The sequence below is a fragment of the Eptesicus fuscus genome, chromosome 17 (assembly GCF_027574615.1).
Source record: "Eptesicus fuscus isolate TK198812 chromosome 17, DD_ASM_mEF_20220401, whole genome shotgun sequence".
Lineage (NCBI taxonomy): Eukaryota > Metazoa > Chordata > Mammalia > Chiroptera > Vespertilionidae > Eptesicus > Eptesicus fuscus.
Genome location: NC_072489.1, coordinates 39,190,838 through 39,205,437, shown reverse-complemented (window position 1 = coordinate 39,205,437; position 14,600 = coordinate 39,190,838). Strand labels below are relative to the sequence as shown.

Here is a 14,600-nt window from a genome sequence, read left to right as displayed (position 1 = left end):
GCTGATCCCTGGGCCATGGCCCTGGAGATTCTTATTCACTGGTGGAAAGTGGGGGCTCTCAGAATCTGTATTTATCCAAAGCTTTTCTGGTGCTTCTGATGTATAGCCTAGATGTATAGTTTGTGAAACTACAAAGTGATGTTGCATAGTGTGTTGAAACTAGTTCATTTAAAGGTTTGCCCTATCATCGCCAATTCACATAATACATCTGCCAACCTAGCCTACTTCCTTGTCTCTAAGAATTCCCATCATTCAATGCTCAGTTTAGTGTTCACATAACCTGTGTGCCCCCTGCTCTCCCTGCCACCACTGATTTCACCAGAATCGAAGGAGGAAAAAGAAGCAGATGTGCAGAGAAATGTAAATAAGAGACTGAGAGATGGGGACAGTCTTAGTCACTAACATCCAGTTCCTTATACCCACCTATTATGAGATCCATTTTACCTCCTGCTCGTAGAGACTATAAATCCTCCTTCAGTAAATTGCCTTGTTTGAAAACATTCTATTAACAACTGAAGAAGCTAAGGCTTGGATAACTTAAACCTAGTACTTTATAGCATGTAACAAGGCAGACCTCAGTCCTGCATTCTTATAGTCCAACTAGAGGCCTGATGCACGAAATTCGTGCAAGGGTAGGCCTTCACAGCCCCGGCTGCCTCGCGGCCCCACCCCCCACCTCCCACCAACATCTGCCTTGGCCTGGCGTTGCCCCCCTCCCCCCCCCCCCCCCCCCCCCCCCCCCCGCCCCGTCTGCTGCTACACACCCCCTGGGCCTCCCTCTGCAGGGCAATCATGGGGCAATGGCCGGGCCACTGACCAATCGGATCCCACCTGCTTTGGCTGGCCTGGCACCAGTGGGTGTCATAGCATGGTCATACAGACAGGTTCTGCTGTTCAGCTGTTTGGTCCATTTGCATATTACACTTTCATTATTATAGATTCTAAATAGTCCATTTTCTACCAGACTCTCTAGTCTTATCCAGCCCTATTACCATTTGCTGAGGCAAAAGTTTAATTCCTCCAATAAAAAAAAGAATCCAAAAAAATCCAAAAAAAAAAAAAAAAAGAATCCCTTTTGCCCTGGCTGGTGTTGCTCAGTGGTTAGAGTGTCAGCCTGCACACCAAAGGGTCTCAGGTTTGATTCCTAGTCAAGGGCATGTAGTTGAGTTGCAGTTTCAATCCCCAGCCCTAGTTGGGGCGCATGGAGGCAACCAATTGATGTATCTCTTTCACATCGATATATTTTTCTCTCATTCTCCCACTCTCTCTAAAAATCAATGGGGGAAAATCCTCACATAAGGACTAACCAAAAACAAAAAACAAATCACTTTTTAATAAAAATCACATTCAGGAAAGATACCATGACTGAATCATTTCCTAGCTAATAATTCTGGTATGTGATTTTTCCCATCCATAGTCACATAGCCCACTCCTCCCTCTTTACTGGAGTAGAATAGTAATAGTAACATAATAGTGAAAATAAGATAATACTAAATGAAATGGAAAAATGCACAATGTTTAAAGATTTTCATATTTGATCCTCTTAACAACCCTTTAGCCAAGTATAGAGAATAGATAAGGACAGTGTTATTAGCCCATTTCTTATTTGAGAAAACTAAGCCCAGCGAAATTAAATTCATTTGTTAAATGTATATTGTCTATTATGTGCCAAGAATGTACTTTCATGCTCTCAGGAGCTTAAATTCTAGCAGGGAAGGCAGACAAACAATCACCATATGTGGGTTAAGAACACGTTAAGGACAGGACTTCCTGAGTGGAGAAGGCTTCTGTCCCTAATGGCTTTAGCTATACTCACAGTTGCCTTACTTGTTCTAAGTTCATGACGAGACTCTGAAAAGAAAAGGTGAGGTACTGAATGAAACTACTGGAGGGCAGTTTCATTTATTTTGTATCCCTCACCCTACTTCAAACCCAGAGTGCTCAAAACAACACGTGTCCTCATCCTTCACCCAAAAGAATGGCTCCTCTCATGTTTCCTAATCCAGTGTACTGCAGCACCACCAAATTTGCAGGGACCCCTCCTCCCTTCTCACCCTCCCACTTTCAGTAGTAAGTGCTGTAAGCTCTTCCTTTATGCTCCATGTCCCCTGCTGGAGCCTTTTTTCCAGCCATCATTTCTTGGGCCTTTGCTATAGGCCAGTGGTTCTCAACCTTTCTCATGCCGTGACCCTTTAATACAGTTCCTCATGTTGTGGTGACCCCCAACCATAAAATTATTTTCGTTGCTACTTCATAACTGTAAATTTGCTACTGTTAATGAATCGTAATGTAAATATCTGTTTTCCGATGGTCTTAGGCGACCCTGCTAGCGGTTCTCAACCTGTGGGTTGCGATTCATTAACAGTAGCAAATCTTTAAACATTGTGCATTTTTCCATTTACAGTTATGAAATAGCAACGAAAATAATATGGTTGGGGGTCACCACAAGATGAGAAACTGTATTAAAGGGTCGCAGCATTAGAAAGGTTGAGAACCACTGCTATGGGCTAACATCCAATCTCCCTAGTTACTGATTTCTTACATAAAATCTCTTTAGGCCATTCCGGTACTTTAAAAGTCATGGTCCTCTATCGGTGAAGATAATAGAATTCAAGCTCTTTAGCATGACTCAGAAATCAATGTGCAAGGTGGCCAACACCTCTCCTGTCTTGTCCCACATGCAGGGTATGTCTCATGCCTCTCTTCCTGGTCTGATCCTGGTCCCTCTTCTAGATGAACTGCCTACTTCTTGTCCCTCCAAGCACACCTCGAATGTCTATTCTCTTTTTAAAGCCTTGCCTGAATCCCTGGGCATCCCTTCCTCTGGAATTAATCACACACTCTTATAACCATTTGCTCACGGATCTGTCTCTCCCAGAGGCTGTGAACTCATTGGGGAGGGGACAGTGTCTTTCTCCACTCCTGGGGAATGCCTAGGAGCCAGTGTTTAATGAATAAACAGGCTCAGCAATGTTCTTAGGGACAACTACAGAAGGGGCCAGAGGGCTTTCTTGTCACCGAACTCCACTCCAGTGCTGCCTCTCCTCCCCTCCCCTGGCGCCCAGCGCTCAGTCCGTGCCGGTGCAGGAATGTGCCCTTGGAGCAGCGCACGGGAAGTAGAGAGGGAGAGAGCCTGAGCGCTAATTTTTAGGGTGGATCCTCATTCGCCTTTGAAATAGTTCCAATTGTCTAGGATTAAATACAGCTATTTAAGTGCAATATCCTCACCAGTGCCCTTGCCGAGCAAGAGTCGGGCTGGGACCCTTGGGGAAAACCTCCAGACGATTAGGGGGCAAATCATTTTATCTCACTGCCAAAATGTTTCCCATTTAAACAGCAAAAGTTTGCCGGGGCTGTGGGCTCTAAATGTGTACACGGAGTCCACCTAATTTGGAGGCGTGAAACCCACACTGGAAAACACACCTACCGAGTTACACCAGCAGCTGAGGCACCGACGCCTCTTTCCTGCCTCCGGAGAAGGCCCCCTGGCGGCCCTCCTCAGGGGACGTGGATGCTCTGCCGGAGAACTCCAGCCCCGCCCCCCGGCCGGCCGCCCCGGCTCCGGTGGGCGGGGCCCGCCACGTGGAGCGCGGGCCGATTCTCAGAAGGCGCCTACGCCGTCGCCGCGGCGCAGCCCCGGGCGGGCCCCTAGCCCCACGTCAACAGCGGAGGCACCACGGCCTGGCTCTACGCCTACGCCGCTGACGTAACGTCATCTTGCGGGACGTGGACGGAAGAACGACGACAGTAAGCCGGCGCCAGAATCGGCCCCGCGTGGACGACGGGAGGGGCGGCGGGGCCGGGCGCGCTGCGGTGAGGCAGGTACGCGGCGGGCGGCGGGCGGCGGGCGGCGGGGACCGCAGGGATGGCGAGGCGCCCGCGCCGCTGCGGGGATTGATGCGCCGAGGCGGGGAAGGTGTGCGTGCTCGGGCGCGGGCGGCCGTGGGGGATGCGGGAGCGCCGCCCTAGTAGGAGCCGGGTGGCCCGGGCCCACGAGTGGGCGTGGGCTCGCGCCGAGGGATGGCGGCGGGCCGGGCCGCCCAAGGGTGCACGCGGCCCCGGCGCGGTCCATATGGCTGGGCGCGGAGGCTCGGGTCTGCGGGGACCTAGGGTACCCGGCCTTGCTGGCCACCCAAATGGAGGAACTGGTCCAGGTAGATGCTGGAAGGCTCGCCGGACCCCTTCCGGTCCAGTGCACCTGCCTCGGTGTTGGGTTTACCCTGCTTTGTAACTGGCCACACGCTGACTTCAGGGGCCTGTGTGTGCAGTCCCCCGTGGCCCGCCTGGCTTTCGCGATCCTCCCCTTAAAACCAGCCTCCCTTACCCCCTCCTCGCCGCCCCCCCCCGCCCCCCATCGGCTCACGACGGCCCTTGGCAGGATGGCATGTGGTCTGTGAGTAGTTCCTGACCTATCAGGGAGCACCCAGACCTTCCCACTCACCCCCGCCGCCCGGTTATTCCCGCTCTCTAAGACGGCGACATTTATCGTCGGATCTTTCTGTCTTGAAGTGAACCATATGCCCAGCCTGTATTTCTATTAGGACTAAAGTTCAGTTCTCCGTCCAGGTCAATAGGATAAGAGCTTTCTGTTTAGAACCTATGAAAAGGTGCTTGAGAGAAACGTCCTGAGTCAAAACATGGAAACTCTTCTCAACTGATGACGTTGAGTCTAGACACAGACAGACGCACGGTATACCCTTTGCTCCCTGGAATCAGCTATCTGCTCTTTAAGGGCATAATAAACTGGCCGGGTGAACCATCCATTGCAATGAGGACGGGGTCGATCAGAGGCTGTGCTGTACAGGGGAGAGGCCAGGAGGGTGGTTTCCAGGTCAGTCTTCATCCTAATAACTTGATGACCTTAAACATGCAGAGCTTTCAGTTACTCTTAGATAAGAGAGGGCTGAACAGTCCATAAGTGTGATTGTGACTATATCCATCAGAGAATATTTATAGAATTATTTGTGCCTGTGCCAGGTCCTGAAGGAAATAAAGAAAATGGTTGCAAGATACCATTCGTGCCTAAAAGACAGGAAGAGGAAAACTGACATTTATTGACCGTCTGTTGTACCCAGGCAGTCCATGCATTGTCTCATTTAATTCTCACAATAATCGTATGAGGTCCTCACTGTTTTTGTCCCTGGTTTTCAAAAGAAACGGAGGCATAGAAGGATTAAGTAATCCTCTGAAAGGCACACAGCTAGCAAGTACAGAGCCTGAACGCAAATCTCTCCAACTTCAAAGCCCATTTTACCATGCTGTCAGTTTATAATCTCTCTGGGAAAAGCAGCAGGAATACAAGGAGCCAGTTAAAAGGGAACCTGTAGGATGATACCCAACTTTGAGTGCTGGAGTTGCTGGAGAAGGTTCATGAAGGAGATGGAACTGGAATTTTAATGTCACTACTTGATTATTTTACCTTTTGGCTCATCTATGAGTATTTTGAGAATTCATTTGGAAATAATTGTTTAGCAACAATTACTGAAGGAAATTACACAAGAAGCAAAACAGACCATAGGCTCATAGCATGCTTCAGAATTATGCAAATAATTTTCTTTTGGGATCTTCTCTTCTAGATTGTCACAAACACAGAAGTCAATAACGACAGCACTTAGCACTTTCTATTGCCTATTAGATGCCATATCTTTTACAACAGATGTACCCTGCCAATCTCTTCTCTCTCCTTTTTGTGCCTTGGTACAGCATACATTGAGGAACAGTACACCCCACTCCTTATTTCTCTTCACCATGGGCCTAAATGCTAGTCTTTGAGACACATTTAAGAGGGTAGGAATATATCCACTAATCCATAGAGCAAAAGTTGAAAGGAGGCCCCAGCTAGCAAAGAAGGGGCAGTATTTTTCTTATCTTGTGAAAGCAGCAATGAACCAGCTACAACAATAAATGGTTTATTCTCTGTATATGTATAGGAAGGAGCTCCCCATTTTGTGAAATAAATTATTCTTTGGCTAAAGCCTTAATTTTGACCTAGGGTGGGAAAATGCCCACAACCACCACGTTCTTAACTTGAGGTTTCTAGCCAGGTAGAAACCTCAAGTTAAGAGGTTTGACTGTGGGATGTACCCACAGTCATTTAAAACGCCAGCCACTTGGGGACATTACCACTCCTTCCCAGGGATGTAAGAATGTGCTTTAGCTTCCTGTGGATGGCAGGAAGAAAGACGTGGCAGCATCCTCTGGCCTTTCCTCCTCTTCTTGTGTCTGCAGGAATCAAGCTGACATGTCACGTATGTGGTTTTTGGAGGTCTGTTGAGGGTAATAGCAGAAGGTAAAGATGGCTCTTGTTGGATGTTGGATCGGATTGTTTTTTTTAATTTAATTTTATTTATTGATTATTTTAGAGAGAGAGAAACATCGATTTGTTGTTCCACTCATTGATGCATTCATTGGTTGCTTCTTATTTGTGTCATTACCAGAGATTGAACCTGTAAATATTTCTCTCTTTTCAGTGTCCAGCGCGGCTAGAGAGCGGTCTGGTTCCTGAGTAGGGGCTGCTGGGGATTGAGAAAATGAAAGAAAGAGACAGACACAGAGATAGAAGGAAAAAGCTGGGGCCGGGTGGGACCACTGTCCTCTGACAGGAACAGGGACAGGGACCCAGAGCCAATACAGGTGTTTATTTTATACAGCAAAAATCAGGAAGTTTTACTAAAAGTCAAGACAAAGGAGATTATGTGCATTCAAGAAATGCCCATGTGTCTTCCCAGGCGCTCTCTACAGAACCCACAACCTTGGCATATCAGAACAATGCTCTAACCAACTGAACTACCCAGCCCGGGCTGTTGGATCTGTTTTTAATCTGTTGGAGACTCCCCAGTGGTATAGGAATTGTAGTGAAGATAAACACTATACCTTAAAGATTTTTTTTGTCGCTCAAAACATTCATAATCCTTAATTGCCATTTATTTACACAAAAACTAAGGGAGTCTAGGAAGGGAAAGGTTGAGTTGGAGTGTGGGACGTAACCATTTGTGTTTTTCTCTCTTTTATACACTCTACAGAGGAGGTAGGAGTTTCCTCAATACAGAGGAGTTTGAAGCAGGAGGGTCAAGTTTTTATTCTGAGTATGGGGAAGTAGAGGAAAAGGAAATTGTCTAGTGTTTTTCATTATTCAATTTTTTTAAAATGCATTCTGCAGGCACTTTGATCAGTGACCACATCGCAACATGTTGAGTCAAGTCTGCCGCTCTGGCTTCCAGCCCTTCAACCAGCGTCTCCTGCTCTGGGCTCAATCCACAGCTCTCTCCAGATCTCGTATGTACCATAGGAGACTCAGAAATATGTGGGAAGTTTGGTCAGCCTGTGTTTCAAACAAGGTTTTAAAGGAGGGAAAAATATAAAATGGTGGAATTGGACAAAGACAGTAAGCAAGTGGTGAAATGTTCTAAGTGTTTATATCAATAAAGTGAAACTCAGAGACATAATAGATAGTTTTATGAAATAAAATATGGTGATAGTTTCATGAATATATACTTATCTCCAAAGTTATCAAGTTGTTTACATTAATTGTGTACAATATTTTGTATGTCAAATAAATACGAAAATTTAGTCCTGGTTCAATTGGATGAGCATCATCCCATGCACCAAAAGGTCACTGGTTCCATTCCCAATCCAGGCACATGCCCAGGTTGCAGGCTCGATCCCCAGAAAGGGGCAGCCAATTGATGTTTCTCTCTCATTGATGTTTCTCTCTCCCCCCTCCTTTTCTCTCTCTAAAATCAATAAAAACATGTCTTTAAAAATTTGTTTAAATAAAGTGTTATCTATATTCATTCCGCGCCCCCCCCCCCCCAATTTTTTACAGGCTATTTTTGTTCATTACTTTTTTTGTAATTAAGTATTTTTAATTTTGAGATAATTATAGCTTCATTTGCAATTATAAGAATTAACACAGAGACATTCCTTATACCCTTTACCCATTTCTCCCAATATCTCAGCCAGGATATTGCCATTGATAGAGTCAAGATATAGGATCCTCAGGCCGAAACCGGTTTGGCTCAGTGGATAGAGCGTCGGCCTGCGCTGACTGAAAGGTCCCAGGTTCGAGTCTGGTCAAGGGCATGTACCTTGGTTGCGGGCACATCCCCAGTAGGGGGTGTGCAAGAGGCAGCTGATCGATGTTTCTAACTCTCTATCCCTCTCTCTTCCTCTCTGTAAAAAATCAATAAAATATATTTTTTTAAAAAAATAAGATATAGGATCCTCAGGTTTCTCCTTTCAAGCCATCTCCCTCCTCCCTATCTCTAACCCCTGGCAACTTCTACTGTGTTCTCCATTTTTATAGTTTTGTCATTTCAAAATCTTATACAAATGAAATTATACAGTATGTGACCAGTGGGGATGGCTTTTTTTTTGTTTTTTTAACTCAGCAAAATTCTCTGGAGACTTATTCAATGTGTGTGTGTAAACTGGTTCCTTTTTATTATTGAATTTTATTTAATTCACCCATTCACCCATTGAAGGGCAACTGGTTGTTTCCATTGTTTGACTATTATAAACATTTAAGTACAAGATTTTGTGTGAACATAGTTTTCATTTGTCTGAGATAAATGCCCAAGAGTTCAATTGCTGGGTTGTATGGTAGTTAGTTTTATAAGAAACTGTTTTATATTCCTTTTTATATTCACACCAGCAATGAATGAGTGATCCACTTTCTCTTCATCCTCACCAACTTTGATGATGTTTTCATTTTATCCATTCTGATAGGTGTGTAATGATACCTCATTGTGGTTTTAATTTGTTTTTCCCTAAATGGCTTATGATGTTGAACATCCTTTCATGTGCTTATTTTCCATTTGTATATTCTCTTCAGTGAAATGTCATTTGCTCATTTTTAATTGAATTGTTTAGTTTTTTACTGTTGAGTTTTGAGAGTTATTATTTAGATACTAGTCCTTGGTCAGATGTGTGGTTGGGAATTATTTCCTCCCAGTTTGTAGTTTTTCATTTCATTCTCTTAATAGGAAAGTTTTTTAGTTTGTTTATGCTTTTTTGTGTTTGGGTTTTTTAAATTTTTTTGATGAGGTCCAGTTTACCAGTTTTTTCTTTTTTGGATTATACTTTTAGGGTCAAGTCTAAGAACTCTTTGAATAGCCCTAGATTTTCTTCATTTCTTTTTTTCTAAGTTTTATTGTTTTACATTTAAGTCCATGATCACTTTGAGTTAATTTTTTGTGGAAGATGTGAGGATTAGCTGTTGCAAGGTTCATTTTTTGGCCTATGGATGTGTAGTTGTTGCAGCACCGTTTGTTCAAAGGCCGTTTATTGTATTTTGAATTGGCTATCCCCTTGATAACACCTAAATCTTATCAACAGTCTGGCTCCAAACCTTACTGCAGAAGACGTGCTTATCAACTAATCAAGCTTATTATCATCTGGAAAAATCTCTATTTCCCAGTCTAGTAAAGAAGAGGTCAAGGTCTAGACGTAGGCTCCCTGGGTTTGAAAACTAATTCTGCTACTTGCTTTGTAAGTAATTAGTGACAGCAGCTATGGAGTTAGGTCACAATTTTATGGCTTGGCATGATGGACTGGGCTCAGCTGCACAGTGGTTCTGTGTCTGTGTTAGTTTTCACATTGGCTCAGGGCTGATTGTTGAGGGCGGGGATGGGGGTGAGGGTGAGGGCTCTGCTGGGATGATAGATCATCTCTTTTCCATGCGGTCTCTCATCCTCCAGCAGGCTATCCATGGCTTCTTCACATCATGGTTGGGATCAGAGCAAGTCATAGGGCCAGCTCAGATTCAAGGGGTGGGAAAATAGACTCCACCTGTTGGTGAGAGAAGCTTCAAGTATTGAGGCCATTTTTACAATCTGGTAATGTTGATGAGTTACTCAACTTCTCTGGGCCTTGGTTCCCTTATTTATAAAAATGAGGCTAATGATAACTAACTCATAATTCCTAAGCCATGAGTATTAACTCATTAACATTCAGTAAGATGACAATGATGATGATGATGATGATGACAACAGTAGCTAACACTTTTTTATAAAAACAGCTAATACTTGAATGTTTATTTTGTGCCAGTCCCTTAGTGCATTAACTCTTTCCTTCCCTCACAACTTTATGTGATAGGTAAAGGTTACAGTAAGTAAGTGGACAGTTGAGATTCCAAACTAGGCAGTCTGATTCCAGAGTCTACACTTGACCTTTCATATATCCTCTACCCTATAAAGCTGTATGAATAGTTAACACAGCTCTTGGTATGTAGTAAGTATTCACATCAATATTTTTATTGGTGATATTGTTTATTCTCAGTAGCCTCATTCCCAGAAGGAGGCACTTTCTGATCTTGTCCCTAGATTTATTTTTCTGTATTTGTATCCAGATTTTTCTGGGGCCTGCAGCCCTGTGTTCACTGACCATGGTAAGCAGAAGAGAACTAAAGAAATTAAAAGGGCAAAGTGAGAAAGCATATAGATACAAACACAGAGGGAAGTGGAAAGCCAGGAAGGGAGAAAGAAATAATGTCAGAGTTCCTTCTTGTTCAGGCCTGGGACACAGCCTCGTTGATTGCAGGGCATAAGGGCTCTGATGCTGAAAAGGTAAAGGGCTTATCCTCCCTTGGAGTATGATCCATGGCACTTTTGAGGAGTATGGACAATCTTACAGTACTTCCCTACCCCCAACCCCCAACACGTACACCTCAGTAGCCCCTCAGACTTCCTTGGAGGTGATGGCTATTCTCTGGGACTTAGAGCCTAAAGATTCCTTAGAAGATGGAAAGAGATTACTCATCCAGAAGCCTTAGATTTTTCCAAAGTAATCAAGGCCTTCTCAGTCTTCAGTATGGACCCTAAAAGTATAATACACTGCAGAACATAAAATAATGCCACCAAGAAAGGTAGGGTCAATCTGGAAGGGTGAGAGCACTGTTAAACAGGAAACCCAAAAAGCCCTGGGTCCCTAGAACTACCCTTGGTGCTCTAGCCCACTGGATGTGACTGAGCTTTTATGTGCTTGAAGCCTTGTCAGCCCTGATCTGCTGTGACCCAGTTGCCAGCAGCCAGAGCGACCCTTGACTGCCTGGCACCGAGCCCAGCCACCCTCTGCTGATACAGGCTGTGTATCAGGTGTCTCATTCATGCTAACCTGGCCTGACTGATTCTGATTGGTTTCTGCCATCTGATCACCTGAACTGACATGTGTGCTACTACTTGTGTCTCTGAGGTGCCCTCTCAGGCTGCCCCACCCATGTCAGCACACTTCTAGGACAGGACATGCCCTGCAGTGACAGGAGAGAAAGATAGCCAGCAGGCCTGGTCTGAGAGCCGTAAGGGTACATGATACCTGGGTGTAACTCAGAGCTCTGCAGCCACTGATGATCCCAGGTCCAAACCCCAGGGGAGTAAGTCTCTTCCTCTACCACTTCTTTCTCTGTCAGGTCAGCGAGGCCAGACTGTTATGTATACAACTTTTAAGCTTAGACTTAGGTGTATATATTGCTTAGGATAGGTAATACCCTTGAAGACTTAGCCAGGGTCCCTATATTGATGAACCTAATGAAGAAAGGGAGCTCTTCAGGGAACTTAGGCCGAACAGCAAACAGTCCTTTGGTCTCTGGGATCCCTCAGCAGGAAGAGAGAACCTACCTGTTAGCAAGGGTGCCAAGCGCCAGCTGTATCCCAGATGATGGACTTACTGAGCAGCTTTCTGCCAGCAACTGGACTGCAAGCCCATTATGAAAGGAGACCATGTTATCTTTCTGGTATCTCCAGCAGACTTGAAACATAGTCACTTTAAAAAGTGATTATTTAAGAGAGGGAAGGTTTGTGTGTGAAGGAGGCAGAGAGGGAGGAGAACACAATGAATAAGACTCTGCCTGCTGTACCCACCATTGTTACAGCTTAGAGAAAAGGCTAGGAGCTGGATTACAGTCAGTGGTCTGTGGTCAGGAGATAGAGGCAGTGGGTTTAGGGAAAATCTGTAAATATAAATGGAGGTAATAATGTTTGATTCAAGTGGAGGAAGTTATTCTATAATAGTACAACTATAGAAGAATGGTCCAAAAGGTGGCTTGGAATGCTTCTTTTAGTAACTCATTAATGCCTGTAATGATACAGAGAGAGCTCTTGGTGTGGGGAGGCGATGCCTAAAGTTTAGTCTGCTGAGAGCCTGTGTTGCCTGTTGCCCAAGTTGTCTTGCTTCTTACAATCTGGAATCCCACCAAGTGAAAGTCCATTCGCGGTGAGTGAGACCACTTGTCAACAACTCACGTCCACAGCCAGCTTTTCTTCCCCGTGCAGGCCTCTCCTGCCCTTCTGCCTATGCCCTCATTCTGCTTCTGTGTTCGGTACAATTAGGTCAGGGGCAGGTAACAGAAAACCCAAAACATAATGGCTCAACCAGGATAGAAATCTATTTCTCTCTCTTTCCCTTGAGAGAAGCCTGGGGTCCTAAAAGAAGGGAGGCAATCCAGGGCTTCCAGGTAGTACGTGAAATCATCAGGCCCCCACGCTCTTTTTGCTTCACAGTTCTACCATGTTTTCTATGGTCCACAGTGGATGTTTGAGCTACAGCCTTCATCCCCATGTTCCAAGCAGCAGGATGGACAAAGGGAAGAAGGAAGCATTTTTCCTTTTTTACATTTTTTTGTTCACCTTTATTCTCAGTAGCCTCATTCCTAGAAGGCCATCAGTAGTTAAATAGCATTGGGTAGGAAGGAGAGGAGACTCTTAAGAGGCAGAATGGTTCTATGTATAGAGTAATTGGAGGGCTCTGAGCTGTTGCACCTTGATTTATCTAGGAATAAATAATAGCCATGAATTGGCACAAATAGATGTGGTTGTTGGCCGCCTGAAATCAGGCAGCTGTGTGTTCAAATCTCACGCAGGAAGCTCTTTTCTTTTTAAGGAAATTCCTTGAAGTCCCACCTAACATTTTCATATGTATTGTGTTAACCAGAACTTAGTCACATGGCCATGTCTAGGTGAGCAAGAAAGTCTGGGAACTGCAGTCTTTTGACTGGTGGCAGTGTATTCTGCTAGAACAGGAAACCTCCTAATTTGTGAGAGAGGGCACATGGGTAATTGGTAAGATTTTGTTGTTTTTGTTTTGCCTCCTTAGAAATCTTATACAGTTTTACCCCCCTGGCACCCCCCCCCCAAAAAAAAAAGGAATCAGTAAGGGTTGTTAGGGGCATATGACCCAAGGGATAGAAACAAAATGTCTGACTCCAACATTACTCTTCCTTCAGAAAGCTGTCCAGTTCCTTTTTTCATTACAGGCACCTGGATTCATGCTGCCTTGTCTGAGAGGAACTTTGTAGCTAGATTAGTTGTAATTTTTTATTACTCCTACTAATTACTTTGCTCTTAATTGTCTTTGCTAATCAGACTCACTGTCTTTTTATAGTATTGTAGCTTTTAAAGCACATATACTGTATTTTTATTATGAAAGCAATACATTTTTACTGCATAAATTTGGGAAACATAGATAGGAATAAAGAAGAAAATTAAATCACTCAATCATTTTGATTTATTTTCTGCATCTTTTTTCTATGCGTTTAGACATGTCTAGGGAACATACCATGAGCATTTTCCTGTTTTATTAAAAATCTAAAATTGTTTATTAATCCATCTCCCCTTTTTTTAGACATTTACCTGCCAATTTTTCCTATTATAAATAACACTGGTGAACAGCCTTCTGATGAATCTCTTTGTTTTGATCTCTGAGTAGGTTCTTAGAATAAATTTCTGAATGTGGAATTGCTGCATGAAAACATTTTTTTAATTGATTTTTAGAGAGAGAAGAGAGGGAGGGGGAGAGAGAAAGAGAAACATAAATGTGAGAGTGAAACTTCAACCAGCTGCCTCTCACACGCCCCCTACTCAGGATTGAGCCTGAAACCTGGGCATGTGCCCTGACCTGGAATCAAACCTGCAACCTTTCAGTTTGCAGGACGATACCCAACCAACTGAGCCACACCAGCCAGAGGAAAGATTTGCGAAAATTTTTAAGGTTTTTAATATATTTTGCCAACACATCTTCAGGAAAGATTGTTTTGTTTGAACTCTTCACCAGCAGTGTTTGAGTGTACCTGTGATCTGTGTAGTGGGTACATGCTAGATATGACTTTTGATATACTGGTTTTACTTGCTTAAGAATGATAAAGCTATTTTTTGATGGCTAAACTGGTTAATACTGTGCATATATCTTTTTAATAAGACAGTATATTGTGTTTTTCTTTTCCTTTTTTTCCCCTTCTTTTTTTCATTCAACTTTGTTTGGGGGCTACAGATCCTGTCCAGCCTTCAACCATCAGAAATATCCGTTCTTGGAGCAACATCCCATTTATCACTGTACCCCTTAGTCGCGCACATGGCAAGTCTTTTGCCCACCGCAGTGAGCTGAAGCATGCCAAGAGAATCGTGGTGAAACTTGGAAGCGCCGTGGTGACCCGAGGGGATGAATGTGGCCTGGCACTGGGACGCCTGGCATCTATTGTTGAGCAGGTAATTGCCAAGATGGAAAATTCTACTGAACCAAAATAAAATAGGGTTTTTAAGCTGTCAGTTCAGGTTTATCAGCTTGTACAAATAATCTTGATTTGAGTGTAATAGATTTAACCCAATCTGAAA

The 14,600-nt window shown here is 44.1% G+C and overlaps 1 protein-coding gene across 2 annotated transcripts in view; it reads left to right on the top strand.

Moving 5' to 3' along the window:
* The first annotated feature begins 3,631 nt into the window (after window positions 1–3,631).
* The window catches only part of ALDH18A1 (aldehyde dehydrogenase 18 family member A1), a 38,299-nt gene continuing 27,330 nt past the window's right edge, over window positions 3,632–14,600 (top strand). For both annotated transcript variants that reach the window (XM_054729124.1, XM_054729123.1), the window contains exons 1-3: window positions 3,632–3,822; window positions 7,160–7,275; window positions 14,260–14,474. In XM_054729124.1, coding sequence (XP_054585099.1) covers window positions 7,188–7,275; window positions 14,260–14,474 — 303 coding nt within the window. In that variant the 5' untranslated portion in view covers window positions 3,632–3,822; window positions 7,160–7,187. The remainder of the gene's footprint in view (window positions 3,823–7,159; window positions 7,276–14,259; window positions 14,475–14,600) is intronic.